We start from the raw sequence: 16,827 nt of genomic DNA, 5'->3' as shown, positions 1-16,827 counted from the left end.
CTGAGCTTCTGAAGACCAAATGTTAAAAATCCATTTTCTTGGGAGGGGGCTGCACCAATCATTTCTTTGAAAGGCCAGCAGAGTGAATGCAGAATCTGAGATTTACTTTATGATTTCAAGACCTGGGATGGTAGCTTCAAAATGGAGCCTATAAAGCATAGGTGTATTAATTAAATGACATTAACATTTTTACCCTTTGGGGAAAGCTTTGTGGGCTTAGTTAAATGAAAGGGTATTTTTAATATATTTGAATTTACATTCTGACTAGAGATATTTCCTCAGTTTGGTAAAAGTTCAAATTGGTTTGTGAGCCTATAAAAAGAGGTAGCTGCCACTTTGCAAACTGCATTTGTTACAGAGGCTTCAAAGTTTCTGTGGCTAAAATATCTCTCTTCTTGACTAATAATACCTCCTCCCTACCCCAATTTTCCTCAGATCATCAAATCGGCCGAAAGGAGAATATTGATTCCTTCTTGATCCCTGTTTTTCCTCTGACCTGTTAAGGAATAAAACTATGCTATGGTATAAAATTCAGTTAGATTATAATAGCATCAGCTTATCCTTTAAAAAACTGTAAAAATTTTCAATTAGTCCCTCCAGATTATGATAAATGTCTTGCATTTTAAAGAAAAGAGATTGAGATTTGATTGGTCATGTTTTCCTCCTTGAATTTTTTTTTTTTTAACTCTGTCAAACAATTAGCTAGGTGGGGCTCTTCCAAGTGTACAAGTAGAACTGAACAATATTAGTTGGTGTTCTTGTACCACCCTTCTTCAGTGTGAGTAGCCTGACAGAGCTGCTGCAAATTCCTTGGAAAGAGAAATAATAATTGATAGTCAAATTCCCAAAATGGAAATCCAAAGCACACACAAGGGCATTTCAAATGCAATTCAGAAAAAAAAAAAAAAAATCAAAGCCCTTCTCAGTGGCTTAAGGAATGAAATAAACTGTCTGCCTTTATGGGATGCAAATGTTACACAAACTGAAATCCAAAGCAAACATATCTTCTACTTTTCCTCTCGATTTCTAATGGTCATTAACCTTCCCTGAACAAACCAGTTCCATGACTGCAGTGGGCACAAATTATGCTTGCTTTCTTAAAGTACAGTTCAGTTTTCACCAACTCTGTGTACATATTAGTAAAGTATAATCTAATATAATAGGGTATGCACTGTAATAACCTATTAGAAAAAAGGGAGATAGGTTTTCGTAATCCTAAATAAAAGGCAATAATGGAAAACTGATAGCCATTTTAAGTGGAAAGATGTAGATAACTTCAAGGCAATTATAATGCTAACAGCATTATAGGGGAGTGACAATATTATAGCATACACCTCACATAATAATATAAAAGATTAATACCTGAAAGAAAACTGGAAGCAAATTTTTTCTAGTATCACCCAGAGTAATAAATACTAAATGAATAAATAATTTCCTATAATGGAAAATTTTCTCCAAAGGATTCCACTGAAAAAAATAGAAAGAATATCTGAAAAGTAACAACCAAATTTTATATATTTTTTCTGCTGCCCATAAATAGGTATGTCTTTGATTAGAAGTGATGTGAAGAATATTTCAATTGGAAAACAATGTACTTTTGTTCACTGAATTCTATATATTTCTACTTTTTTAATTACTTATGAGGGGAAACTCTTTAAAAAAAAAAAAAACATATATACCCCATGCTGTCTTTCTTTCTATCAATTGTTCCTCAGCCAGGAAAAAGGAATGAGCACAACAAACCCCGTTTTCTATCTGAATAAGGATACTTTTGATGGCCTTTTCATTCCCATCAGTTAACAGAACTTCTTTGACATCTGCAGAAATAGCAACCTGAAAAAAAAAAAAGGAGCACAGCAAACAATGAGCAAATATGCTTGTCTGTGTGGAAGTGAAGACAGGAGTGACAAGCCTTCAGTATCATGCTTCCTCACCTATTTCTCTGTAACAATCTTCAATCTTTTTTCATTTTATGTCTGCATTATTTTAATCATTCAATCAAATCAGTCAATACTTTTATCATTCCATTTGCGGGAGCCTCTATCTTGCTATCATTCTGTTCAGTAATTGCATTGTGACAGCGGATGATGGTATTCTGAGAGGCTTTCATTTGCGGGCTTCTGTTTATCTAGCAGAGCCATCATACGAGGCTGTCACTCTGCCTTTCACTCGGCTTCTGTCTGACTGCCTGATGCCCTTCATATAACTTTGCATTGCAGGCAGATGGCTTTGTAAGGGTAATTTTTTTGTGAGCTTTGACATGCTCACACATTGGGCTGTAACCTCGACACATTGTATGAGAGCGACAGGTTTGTCAAATGCCAATCAGTGTAACAATATGCTTTTATTTGTAGAGACATAAAAACTTGTCTAATGCACTGTGCTGCTACATAATATCTCCTGAATACATGACTCAGAACCCAGAGAATGGTGAACGACGTTCCTGAATGGCCAATCTAATTCAAAAGAATCTAATTACTGAGAGCTCTGGATCATGTTTGTTGGTGTAATAATGCAGGCAAAACATTAGCAGCTATATCATGGTGCTCCAACTGTGATTCGCCAGGCTATTCCTGTATCTTAGCAAATGGGACTATAATCTGAAAAAAAAATGCTTTAGCTATGGCAATGAAAGACCGAGCGTGGCCTGGAATGTCACAACAAGAGATATTGACTACACGGAGGTAAAATGTTTCTGCTCATCGAGGCAACCATAAAATCAATATGATCCGAAAGCAAGTCAATCTAGAAGGTCTCTCAAGACTCGGCAGCTTGACCGCAGCTGATGCTGTTGACGGTTCTCTGACCCAGCAGTTGGAGGCACTGGAACATTTTTTCTTTTGTTCCTCCCTCTGAATGGGATTGGAATTGAGAAAAGACCTACCATGAGCCCAGCCAAGCATGTCAAGCCACCCCCTAGCTCACACACAGCAAGGTCCCTGAAAGAGAGAAAAGAAATGGTAGAACCTATACAAATTAGATGAAAATGGCCAGAGAGACATATATGTTACAAGAACAAATTGCCATCTGCAGTAAGAACGGCAATACCAGGAAGTTGTAGAGACACGACTAGGCTACCTCATGTCGTTTTGCGTTTTAAAAATAATTATGAAATAGAAAAGTCACAAAGCAGGCAAATCAGTGGGGGTTCCCTCATTAGTGTTCACTGCAACATTACCACCGCTGAGCTGAAAAATCTGAGAAGGTTCCTTTTTTTCCCTTGTCAATGGCGCTGTCTTTTAGAACTAAACTGGCTAGAGTAGCGAAAGATAATTGTCAGGAAAGGATAACACTGTTAATCCACATTCATTCCTTCAAAAACAGTTAGACAAGTAAATGGCGAATATACGTGTGTGTACCTATATCTAGCTGCGTACACACACAACCCACACAAATAAATGCACTTTGGTATGGGTTTTTTTTTTTTTTAATTCTGAAGCAAACATAATCATTTTGGAAAGGCAAACAGCTCCACAAAGAACAATTATACAAAGAGCATTTAGTAAGTAACACTTACATCACAAGTGACCCCAACACAACACAGTGATTAAACAAGGAGGAGCATATTATGGCTTAACCATCCAACCCAAGGCTAAAGTAATGCTACAAGCTTTGACTCAGCCTCACAAAAGTAAGGCAGTTTTAAGCTAAGACTGGAAATCTGACGTGGCACTCTGCACTTACCTTCCCCTTTGTGCCTAAGTATCTCCACTACGGGTGACATTCTCACCCGGGATGGGATGCTCACTGATTGGAGTTCCACAGAAAAGCTTATGCTCAGAGAGAGGAGCGAATGCTGGACTTTCAGGGCAGATTTGCAGCCCCAAGTCTCAACTGCCCTGCTTTTCTTTGGTACATTCAAACCCTCAGAATCATTTCTTCTTCACATTTGGGGGGGATTTCTTGCCTTAGGGTGGAAAGAAAAAGCAGGACTAAAAAAAAGAAAAGGAGGGAGGATAGAGGGAAAGAACTTTCATATATCTATATGTAATTTTTTTTTAATGGACTTAATCACCATCTAGTTGTTCAAAGTAATTATGGATTAGTTAGTAAGTACGGACCTAAGGAGTTTCAAAAATATATATTATTGAATCAGCTAATAAATATATATTTTGAAAAATGCACCCTGATTCCTAATGGCTCTTTTGGAATCATAATTGACTACTGAGTAAGTACATATTTGGTGACTTTGAGAAAATGGGAATGAAAATTTAAAACAAATAAATAAACTATATTCTCCAGCTCTACCAGGAATCTTTAGGAAATCTGAAAGGAAGAGATATTTTTAAAATCCCACCAACTGGTTCAATCTGATATGCACAGTCATAGATGAAAACATTTCTATGGCATGAGTTGATAATGAACATTTATGTTTTATAAACACATTGTTAATTATATAAAATATCTTTAAATTCTGGGGTGGAAAGGAATCTTAAAATAATAGTAGTACAGTGTTATTTATTAAATATTCTTCTAGTGGTTCCTCAGTAGAAGCTGAACAATGTCTATTTTTTCCAATCTTCACAATCAGAACTGATTGATTAGAGCTTCACTTTTGTTTTCCCAAAATCAAAGTAAAATAAAATGCCTTGAGTGGAAATCAAAAATCTTTGACATGTAGCAAAAAGCTTGCTGTGCGATATTAGTAGCCAAAGGCCGTCCAGATTCCTTTGTCAAGAGCTACATGTTTTCACCTTGAACTTTTTCTACAATTTAATCTGAAGACTTTAATCATGGAAATCTTTATACCATGCATGCAGATACAATACACCTAATGGCCTGCAAAGTATCTTTTAAAGTGCAGCTTGGTACCTGAACATCTGATTGTGCTTGAGGCAGTAGTAGGCCAGAACCTCTTCAGAAGGCCAGATACCTATAAAACACAAAGACAGGCATATTTTGAATAGAAAAGTCCTCATTTTTAGAGTTGGCCATTATTTTAAAAGCCATTTTCAACTTGAACCACATTTACTATTTATTATTCTTACTGTATGGAACCATACAGTATGCACATTTTTTTTTTGAGGGAGGACTGAGAAACGGGAACATTATTACCATTTCTTCTCAGAAAAATAACAATATATGCTAGATAGATTTTTACCCAGTTAATCTTCCATAATGATTATGAATGACAACAAAGAAAATTACAAATAGCAAGGGCTAAATTCCATGTGAATCACTCTTTTGCATTGGAATCTATTTTTTAGTCAATGAACAAGTTTTTATTAGTCATCTCCTATGTATGAAATTCTGCATGCAATTTAATAACCACAACCAAAAAACATTTTTAAAAAAAAAATCACAAATTGCAAGGGTCTAAGCTAGGCACAATGGATATAACAAAAATAGTAGTCTTTACCCTCAATAAAGTCAGATTCTATAGGAAATAGAGATATGGGAGATATAGTATGCATAACAATAAGTGAATATGAAAGAAATGCAAAATATTTTGAAATGAGAGAGTGCTAACAACTGTGATGAGAAGAGAGATCAAGGAGAGGCCTTGTGTAGAGAAGGATGCCCTATCTGTGCTTTTAAAAGAAGTTAGCTAGAGCACCAGTCCTGAAGTCAGGGGGACCTGAGTTCAAATCTGATCTCTACACTTAACACTTCCTGGCTGTGTGACCCCTGGGTAAATCACTTGATCTCAATTGCCTCAGCAAAAATAAAAATAAAAATAAATAAAATAAGTTAGCTCAAGATGCTTCAAGGTGGAGGTAAGGAGGGAGAGCATTCCAAACATGAGTGACCATTTATATAAAACCACTTATATAAAGATTATTCTAAACAAAAATGAATGAAAAACCATCCACAGGGTAAATTAATTGATCAGAGACCTCCTAGTAAACTACTCGTTGAACCCTATGCCAGACTCTATAGCACTGTTTTGTTTAAATTTCAGTGGCTAACTATTCCTATCAACCAATTCAACTAAAAGATTTTTTTTCAAATTGTGGATTTCCAGCTCATTTATTCAATCAGTCAGGTGGTCAATAAATATTTAATGACTGCTTATTAAGTGCCCAGTGCTGTGCTAAGTAAACCCTGGGGATATCAAAAGAGGTAAAATACCATCCTTGCTCTCAAGGAGCTCACAATCTAATGGGGGAAGGAATAAGCAGAGAATATGTACAGACAAGTATATGGAGGGAAAATTGGAAATAAGTAAAGATAAAAATCACTAGAATTAGGATGCTGGGAAAAGTTCCCTGTAGAAGTTTATATTTTAGCTTGGGCTTGAGGACTTAGCCTTGAAGCTGAATTGGATTAATCTTGTAATTAGTGATTAATTATATATAATTAACTGTGTATGAAAAATATAACATACAATTCAACAAACATATATCATATGCCTTATTTTGAGTAAGGCAATGTGCTAGAAGCCAGTAATGAATAAGGCAATGGAGTTGTCTTTAAGGAACTTACAATTCAGGAGGATGAAATAAAGCAGCTATTATACAAACTGGAATGTACAGGTACTGGCAAATTGCTATAAAAGATCTGAGGAAGGAGTGATCACTTCCACTGGGATTAGCACTATGAAGAAAGGTTTCATGGAAGAGGATGTATCTGAGCTAGCATATGCCAATATATATCAGAATCACTAAATTTTGGGGACTCAAGAACTCAGAAATCATCTAGCTCAGAAAGTTTTTTTTTAAACATTTTTTTTTTTCCATCTTGGAGTCCTCCTTAAACTTTCACATACATAAAATATGTAGGATTACAAAGAAAACTAATTATATTGAAATAAAAGTATACATTTCCCCCACCCATGTTCATACATAATCCCAATCTGAAACCAAGGAGTCTGTGAACCCCAAGTTAAGAATCCCATACCCCCTAGAGAAGCCCCTGTTACTTTTAGCATATGGCCATTTGGACTTTATTTGAAGACTTTCAATGAGGAAGAATTCCTACTATCTCCCTACATAGTCCATTCTATTTCTGTAGAACTTTAACTTTTAGGAAGTTTGTATCTCTAGCAACCTTAAATATGAATAAAATTAAAATTTCCACATTGTGTCTAATTCTTTCTTCTAGAACAAAACAGAATTACTCTAGCCATTTATCTATAGGCTACATGTGTAATATATAATATGTACACATATACATACATATGTAGAATAAGTCTAATATTAAATATAAATACATACAAATATGCATGTGTGTATATATACATACATTTTATTTATATATATATATATATATATATATATATATATATATATATATATATATATATATAAAACAGTCCCTCAATTACTCTGAAAACAGCTATTCTGTCTTCTCCAAATCTTTTGTTCTCGTATATGGTATCCTTTCAAGTCCCCTTACTATCATGGTGCCTCTCCTTTGAATGCAATTCAACTTGACAATTTCCTGCTTAAAATGTGGTACCTAGAAGTCAATACTATGTTCCAGTTGAGGTCTAATTCAAATTAATCCACAAACATTTATTGACTGATTACTCTAGACTAGTCTCCATGCTGTGGCAGGAGAGGGAATAGTAAGCTTATTGCCTTCCATTTTTCTAGACACCATACTTCTCTTATGAGAAATTCTTCTTTACAGATGATACCACCAAAAATCAAGGACAGCCAACTACAGAAACATATTTTTCCCTGGTCTGAATGCCATGGCAGGGAAAAGAATATGAAGTGGTTTGTTGACTTTCCAGGCGTTGAGGGCACACACAAGAAGATTTTCTTTCTTTCTGGATACATTCCCAACTGTCATCAGTGAGAAAACAGGCAGCTTCAAAGAATAAGATAACAGAGGGGAAAAAAGGGAACAAAAGTCCAGGAGATTCAATTGACAAGTATTTTTGTTATGGCACAAATTATTTTCAAAGTAATTAGATAAGAAGGCTCATAGGAGCTCAAGTAAAGAGCAAGGAAGACTTAGTAAGCAATAGTCAAAATCATAGCACGTTAGAGCTAGATTAGAACTTAAGGGACCATTGATCTAACTTCTCTATTTGATCTAATAGCTGAAGGAATGGAAGCCCAGGATGATGAAATAATTTACCTGAATACCTAGTTATTGGCAAAATTGGGACTAGAAACTAGTGCTTTGTCTCTGTTTGGGAAGGGGAGTGGGGGTACCAGTAAAGCCCAAATACCATAACCTATAGTAAAAGTTAAGAAGTAAAAGATGGAGTATGTGATCCTTCAGGGACAGATCTGGGGGAAAACAAGGCAAAGGGACTAACATTTAATTACACAACTATCTAACCAAATCATCTAGTCATAGAATCTTAGAATTAGAAGAGGATTTTCAAGGACCATTTGACTTACGGTATGCCTAGTGAGAATATCTTCAGTGTCAAGGTACTCACTACTTCATGAGGCAGCCTATGCATTTCACATAGGGAAAGTTCTAAATATAAGGAAATTTTTCTTCCTCTTGAGTCTCCGCAACTTCTGACTACTACTACTAGTTAAGCCCTCTGGGGGTGGATAAAACAAACCTAATATTACATCTTGCACAAAATGGCCCTTCAAATACTTGAAGACAGGTGCAATTCACTGTTCTTCCCACCACCTCTTGACTAAGTATCTACAATTCTTTCAAACAATCTTTGTATGACTGGATTTCTAGTTCTCTGCCCATCCTAGATGCTCTTGTACAGATCTATGCCAGCTCATCATGGAACACAATACTCTAGATGTAGTCCCACCAGAGCAGCAAAACTGGAGCTATTCCTAAAAATGGTGTTTATATTGCTATAATCCAAGATTGCATTGACTTTTAAGGGTTGTGCTATTGTATTGTTGCCTTGCTTCTTTGATTATTTTATATTTTTCCTGTATATAGCTTGATTGTGTGTAGTTATTTACATGTTGTAGTTACATGTCACTAGCTCCTTGAGGGCAGGGCCTCTTTTGCCATGTTTTGTATCTCTAGTACTTAGCATAGTGTATCTTTATTTTAGGGGGGGTGTATCTTTTGCCTTTCTTTGTATCTCTAGTACTTAGCATAGTACTTGACAAAGAATAGGCACTCCTTAAATGTTTTATTAACTGATTGATTCATACTGAGAATGAGAAATACATTTACTAAAACTCTAGATTTTTTTCACATAAACTTATGTATCCATACCTTCCCCATCTTATATTCTGGTGTTGATTTTTTGGACTTAAGTATAGCATTTTGATTTGTCACTATTAAATTACATCTTATTAGATTTGAGCAATCAATTTATTTTTTATAGTACTTTTATATTCTGACTTGATTGTTCAACATATCAGCTATCTCTCAAAATTTCATTTCATCTGAAAATTTTATAAGCATGCCATCTATGCTTTTATTTAAGTCATTGATAAAAATGTTGAACAACACAGAGGCAAAACCAAATCTCTGGGCACTTTGCTAGAGATCTTCCAGGATGACATTGATCTATCAAAGACTATTTTAGGGTCCAGCCATTTAATCAATTCCAACTCTACCTAACTGTACTATCATCTAGTCTCCATTTATCCATCTGGTCCATTAAGATAACATACTGAAATCTAAGTATATAAAGTACCCAAAGAATATGTTCACATTATCAGATTCTAGGGAGAGTGACAATGTATTTTATGTCTCTTTTACAGCAGATATGCATAGGATAATATAATACTATAGACAGAGAAGGTGTAATAATTATAGTATCATAGGATTATAGATTTCAAGATAGACGGAATCTTGGAGGTCGGTCATCCAGTTCAACCACTTTATTTTACAGATGAGGAAAAAGAGACCCAAAGAAGTTAAATATTTGCCCCAACTCATCCAAGTAGTAAGTGCTGGACTTCAAATCTGAATTCAGATTATTTAACTCCACATGTTTCTAGTAATCTAAAAAAATTACTGTGGGAGAGAGATTCTTAAAATTATCCAAAATTTAAACCTGAACAAAGTGTCCCAGTGTGAGGTTTGAAATGTAGTCTTTAGTAAGAGTTCTAACATGGGATTCTTCTAGAATCTGTGACATGTATTATTCACACATATCTATCACATCACAAAGCCCCTGTTAAAATAAGGTGCCCCAGGCGTTGGTAGACACATATGGAGTAAAGCAATCCCCTGGGACTGCTCAGGGCAGAGGGAAATCAACAGGGTAGTTGGAACCACACTGGGAGGGTGGATGGATAGCCCTTAACAAGGGCATGCAGTGAGCTCCTGCAATTTTCATACCCCATCTGAAATGTAGCAGGGCCTCCACCAATCAATCAAAGCACTCCTGTTATGTTCTCACCACCAGCAAAAGAAAAGAATGGGAGTTGTGGGGAGGGACTACACAGAGCGGCATTTAGAATAGCTACATTATTGATCCAACAAAAGCATCACAGAACATTTTAATTAATGGTTTCTTCTGGATATAACTTAGTCTTAAAAACATATGGAATGAATTAGGACACTTTTAAAAGTTGTTCTGTGATATGTGGCTTCCCTTTCCTTGGATCCCTCTGTAAATTAAATGAGTTTATTTAATGGGGGGTGGGGGGGAGAGAGAGAGAGAGAGAGAGAGAGAGAGAGAGAGAGAGAGAGAGAAGGGAAGAGGAGGCTCTTCAAGCCCTTGGTCCCGTAAAAGCATTAGTTAAATACAGATCCAATTTAGAAAAAGAACAGAGAACAGTATATTCCACCAGTGTTTCCATGGACATTTGGTTTCATTTTCTATTTTCTTTCAAATAAAATGCCAGGTTTGTTATTGACTCCATTATTGTGGGACCAAATAAGTTTGCTGGACTCTACATATACAACAGCAAATAAATATAGCCCCTCATCTAAGAGAAAGAAGGATGGAAGAAAAGAAAGAAGGGAGGAAGGAGGAAAGGAGGAAGAAGAAAGGAAGGTAGAAAGCAGAGGGAGGGAGGAAGAAAGGGAGGGAAGAAGGAAAGCGTAAGTAGACAGAAGGAAGGAAGGATGTGAGGGAGAGAGGGAGGAAGGAAGGAAGGAAGGAAGGAAGGAAAGAAGGGAGGGAGGGAGTGAAGGAGGGAGGGAGAAAAGGAGAGAGAGGGGGAAGGAGGAAATGAGAGAGGGAGGGAAGGAGGAAAGGAAGGAGAAAAGGAAGGAGAGAAGGAAGAAGAATATATGGAAATGAGAAAAGGAAGGATGGAAATAAGCATTTATTAAGTGTTTACCATATGCCAGATACCATGTTAAGTGTCAAGGATAAAAATACAAACAAAAAGAAAGACTGTTCCAGTTATCAAAGAATTCATATTCCAACTGGGGAAAACAACACACAAATGAGAGATAGGGGGAGCACTGAAGGATGATTTTTAGCGATACATTAATTGGGTAAGTTTGTGATTGGTCTATTTACAAAATAGCTGGTGGTTACTGAAGTAATTAGTTCAGTTATTTTAAAGGGCTACATAAAAACAATTATGGCTATTACCAGCTCTGATGCCACGTAGATCCTACAATTATTTGATCTGGAGAGGGGTAGTGGGGTAAGGAGGAGAATTAGGAAAGAAGTCTTCAGGGAAGAATTGGGGTTTTTAATTATTTTGAATTTTAGCACTTCTACCTTTCTCTTTGCCTTCATCAGAAAAGCTACATCAGACCTTTCAACAGCCATCACCTAGTAGAGTGGTTTTAATATGGCACATTTACCCAGAGATGAGGAAGCCGGCAGACTGTTTATTCAGCACGACACACTTCCTTCATAAACATCTGCTCCCTGAGCAGGCAACACCTTTTTCTCCCCCACTTCAGACTAAATGCTCACCTCTCTGGGGATCACAGGTCTCAGCAGATCAAGAGGAGTCAAAAGGTCTCTCTTAAACTTGCTGCTCAACTCAGAAAGGCCCCCATACACTCTCACCTAAGCCACTGAGTTGACAGCAAGGACAGCTTTTGTGAACTTAATGAAAAGAAAAGCATCTTTGGCTTGGACAGGTAGGTAAGCCTTTTGGCTTGCTTTTAGAAGGGGATAAGCTCAAGGATCCCCAAGATAGAATATACATTCTGACTCATATTCCTGCAAGCTGACTGCATTTCGGCATGTCATTGACATAGTTGACCCAGACATTGTGCTGCCTCCAGAAGGTGAGGGTCTCTCAAAAAATACAAAATGCTCCAATCCACATTACTGAACATTAACAGCGGCATTTCCATGGCAGTGAACAGAAAATCCTTTTAAAAGCATTTAAAGGCTGACAGAATGAAAGGAAGTTATTCGACAATAAAGTCATGAGGCCTTTAAAAAAGCCTGGAGAAGGACTTCTTGAAAAGTTTTCAGAAACATTCCCATGCTAACAGACACAACTAGGATCTTATTTCAATTCAATGTGTACATATAAAAAAGCACTTTTGATGTGTTTCCAATGGAAGAAATTTTGTCAGTGTTGGTACATTTTTATGATGACATCTAAGTAATCGTTTTTCTATGACTATTCTCACAAAACCCAACAAAATGAGAGGGGAAATCCATATCATGACTCAAGACCGTTAAAGAAAAAGAGAGAGCAAAAGAGAATAAATATTTTAGTAACATATAGCACTGATGGCATCATTAGTCTCCCAGACCCCTTTTCATGTTCCATCCTGAAAACTTTATTAGGCTTTGCGTTCTCAAGTTTGCTAACCTCAATTGTCCTTGGTATCTCTGGGCCCCAGATCATTGAGTGTAAATAGCTCAGTTTGGAGGAAGGGAATTTTCCAAGGTGACCCAGAAAATCAATGACAAGCACTGATTATATTTATGTAAGAGGCATCTTAGGATACAATCAACACCCCTACTTCACACACACACACACACACACACACACACACACACACACACACATCCCACTAAAAACAAAACAAAAAAGCCAATTCTTTCCCTCATGGAGTTTGCATTCTAATTAGGAAACAAGCTATAAGTAACCAACACAGAAGACTATACAGTGAAGTAAAAGAAGCTGTGTGAATGTTCAAATACAATTCATGTTTATGTTATCCATATCCATATGTGTATGTAGGATTGTGAGATTATTTCTGTGATGGGTATGTGGTGGTTTTGGAAAAGAAGGATGGAGGAGAAGGGAAAGAAATAAGAAACACTGGGTACATCTTTCTGAGCAACCAAAACTTTCTCTAGAATTACCCACAAGTAACCACATTAATTTTTTTGGAGGTTCAAACTGAGGGAAAAAAATGGCCTAGCATATTAAAGACAGAAAAATCAAGAGGTTATTAGGTAATCCAGAAATTGAATAACAAGTTCCTGAATAATTAAAGCAGGGTTGTGGCTTTGGAGTCAAAGGACCAGTATTCAAATCCACTCTGTCACTTACTACTAATGAAATTTACTTATTGTGCAAGTCAAGTAACCCTAAACTTCCCTAAGTTTCTTCACTGCCAAATGAGGGAATTTTGATTGGAGGTTCTCTGAAGTTCTAAAAGTCAATGATCTAAAGGTCTCTCTCCTATCTATCTGTCTATCTATCTATTTATCTATCTAATATACATATATTTTATATATATATATATATATATATATATATATATATATATATATCATATGTATGAGTGGAGTGGAACGTCAGCAACTTTAAAAATTATAAAATTGAGAGAGATTTTTAAAAATTGGAAATAATTTTATGGAACAGTGCAAAATAAAGAAAACAATCTATTAACTTCCTTCCCCCAAAAAACTCCCCAAAGCACTTATTAAGTGCTCATTACATGCTAGGCACAGGGTTAATTGCTAGAGATATAAAGAGAAAAGTGAAACACTCTGCTTGAAGCTTATATTTTATTAGAAGAAATCGCATACACATATATATGTGCATATATAAAAACTATACAAATAAACTGAAAATAAAAAGCAGATGGGCCAGGTAGCCTGTGCAGTGGATAGAATACTGGGCCTGGAGTCAGAAAGATTCACCTTTGTGAGCTCTAAACCAAGCTCAGACACTTACTAGCTATGTAACCCTGGGCAAATCACTTATCCCTGTTTGCCTCAGTTTTCTCATCTATAAAATGAGTTGAAGAAGGAAGTTGCCAAAGGGGCACAAAAAATCCACAAAAAATTGGATGACCGAAAAATGACTGAACAATAGCAGATGACTTTTTTTCTTCCACCCTTATATAAATATCAGCTAATATTATTACTTAACTGAAATTTATCTAAGACAATTGAAACATAGAATTCCTTCTAGAATATATGGATCTTATTCATTAATATCTTAATGTTCCTTAGTTACTTATTAATAATTAACAATCTTCTCACTGTCACCTTTTCTCCCCAAAACATGCTTTTAAAGAGAAAGTTTCAAAACAAATCCTTCTGTAGCCTCCCTCCTCAAACTCCGCCACCCCCCCCCCACCCGCCCCGGAGGAGGAAATGTCAATCCACTCCAGCATCTTTTCCAAAAATAGCCCAAATGGTGTCACGAAGAATCAGACATGATTAAAAATAACTGAACAATAATAACAATGACAGGCAATAACAATAATAGTAACAATAGCTAATTGTATATAGCATCTTAAGGTTTAGAAAGCTCTTTACATCATGTATGCACATATGTGCATGTATACATGTATGTGTACTTGTTATGTGCATAAACATGTCTATACATGTAGGTATTATATTTCATACATATATAGGTATATATATATATGTACACACACCAATTTAGGTGCCAAGGCTAGAACTGCAATGCAATGCATTGAGGCAGTGTGGTATTGTTCATTGTTTATCCTTAATTTTCAAAGAGAACCATGACATCAGGAAAGTGATGTTATGACTTGCAAGTGATTTGGATTTAAGTGAGTGAGAACTATGCAAAGTCACCAGCCTACTTTCTCCTCCTGAGTCATCTGGTTGTAATGGCAAGGAGATTTGGAGATGGCCCTGGATGCAGTGGGAGATCTTAACCATTTAAAACATTTCCCATTATGCCTTTACTTTTAAAATAGTATCTTATTTTTCCCAATTACATGTCAAGATAATTTTAGCATTCAGTTTTACAAGATTTTGAGTTACAAATTTTTCCCCCTTCCCTCTTCTCCTCCCCTCTTCACAAATGTTAGGCATTTTAATGTAGGTTCTACATGTGCAATCATCTAAAACATATTTCCACATTGTGTAGTTGTGAAAGAAACAGATCAAAAGAAAAACAAACAAAAAGAATAAAGTGAAAAAATTATGTTTTGATCTGCATCAGAGTCCATCATTTCCTTGTCTGTGGACAGCATTTTCCTTCCTAAGTCCTTTGTACTTGCCTTGGATCACTGTAGTGTTAGGAAGAGTTGAGTCATTTATATATCATCATACAAGGCTCCTGATACTATGTACAATGTTTTCCTGGTTCTGCTCATTTCGTTTTGTGTCAGTTCATACAAGTGTTTCCAGGTTTTTCTGAAATATTCCTATTTATCATCTCTTATTGCATAACAATATTCCATTGCATTCATTTACCAAAGCTTGTTTAGCCATTCCCCAATTTATGAGCATCCCCTGAATTTCCAATGTTTTGCCATCATGAAAAGGGTTGCTATAAATACTTTTTGCACATGTAGGATTTTTTCCCTTTTTATGATTTCTTTGGCATATATTTGTAGAAATGCTGGATTAAAGGGCATGCACAATTTAGATGACTTTGGGCCTAGTTCTAAATTGCTCTCCAGAATGGTTGTATCACCCCAACCAACAATGCCATTAGTGTTCTAATCTTCCCATATCCTCTCCAACATTTATGATTTTTTGGCATATTAGACAATCTGAGAGGTATGAGGTAATTTGCATTTCTCTAATCAAAAGTGATTTAGAACACTTCTTCACATGCCTATGGATAGTTTTGATTTCTTCATCTGAAAGTTTCCTGTTAATATCCTTTTATCATTTGGCTTATATTCTTATAAATTTATTAGAAAAATCTGTTATAAAATTGTTTTGCAGCTTTCTGATTCCATTCTAATCTAAATTGCATTGGTTTTATGTAATAAAATTATCTATTTTGCATTTTGTAATGATCTTGTTTGATCATGAATTTTTCCCTTCTCTATAGATCTGACAGGTAGATTGATTATTCCTTGATCTTTTAATTTGATTATGGTGTCACCCTTTGTGTGTTATTTTGATCTTATCTTGGTATACAGTGTGAGATGTTGGTCTATACCTAGTCCTATTGTTTTCTAGTTTTCCCAGAAGTTTTTGTCAAAAAAAACAAACAAACCCAAAAACCTTTCTTATCACAAAAGTTGTGGTCTTTGGGTTTATCATATATAAGATTACTATGGTAATTGACCATTGTGTCTTGTGTGCCAAATCTATTCCACTGATCCATCACTCTATTTCTTAGACAATAGCAGATAGTTTTGACGATTTATGCTTTATAATACAGCTTGAGATCTGCTATCACTAGGTCATTTTCCTCTAGATTTTCTTTCATCAATTCCCTTGATATTCTTGACCTTTTAGCCTCCTAGATGAATTTTGTTGTTATTTTTCTATCTTTATCAGATAGTTTTTAGTAGTTTGATAGGTATGGCATTGAATAAGTAAATTACTTTAGACTGAATTGTCATTTTTACTATATTGGCTCAGCTTGTCCATTGATACTTTTACAATTGTTTAAATCTGACTTTATTGGTATGAAAAGTGTTTTATAATTGTGTTCATATAGTTCCTGGATTTGTCTTAGCTGATCAACTCCTAAATATTTTATGTTGTTTATTTGAAATGCTTTCTCTTTCTATCTCTTGCTGCTGAACTTCATGGTCATATCAAGAAAAGCTAATGATTTATGTGGATTCATCTTAAATTCTGCAATTTTACTAAAGAGGTTAATTATTTCAAGTAGTTTTGAATTGATTCCCTAGGGTTTTCTAAATTTACCA

At 35.6% G+C, this 16,827-nt stretch overlaps 1 protein-coding gene across 1 annotated transcript in view; it reads right to left on the bottom strand.

Annotated features, from left to right (window-relative positions):
• CAMKMT (calmodulin-lysine N-methyltransferase) overlaps nt 1–16,827 on the bottom strand; it is a gene marked incomplete at its 5' end in the record, with an annotated part of 451,820 nt that overhangs the window by 66,704 nt on the left and 368,289 nt on the right. The window contains 3 exon segments of the mRNA XM_031949249.1: nt 1,770–1,833; nt 2,885–2,939; nt 4,813–4,873. Of these exon segments, the coding sequence (XP_031805109.1) occupies nt 1,770–1,833; nt 2,885–2,939; nt 4,813–4,873 (180 nt within the window).

The sequence above is a fragment of the Sarcophilus harrisii genome, chromosome 2 (assembly GCF_902635505.1).
Source record: "Sarcophilus harrisii chromosome 2, mSarHar1.11, whole genome shotgun sequence".
NCBI classification, from domain to species: Eukaryota; Metazoa; Chordata; class Mammalia; order Dasyuromorphia; family Dasyuridae; genus Sarcophilus; species Sarcophilus harrisii.
Note: the sequence above shows the minus strand (reverse complement) of the source record. Positions and strands in the feature narration are given on the sequence as shown.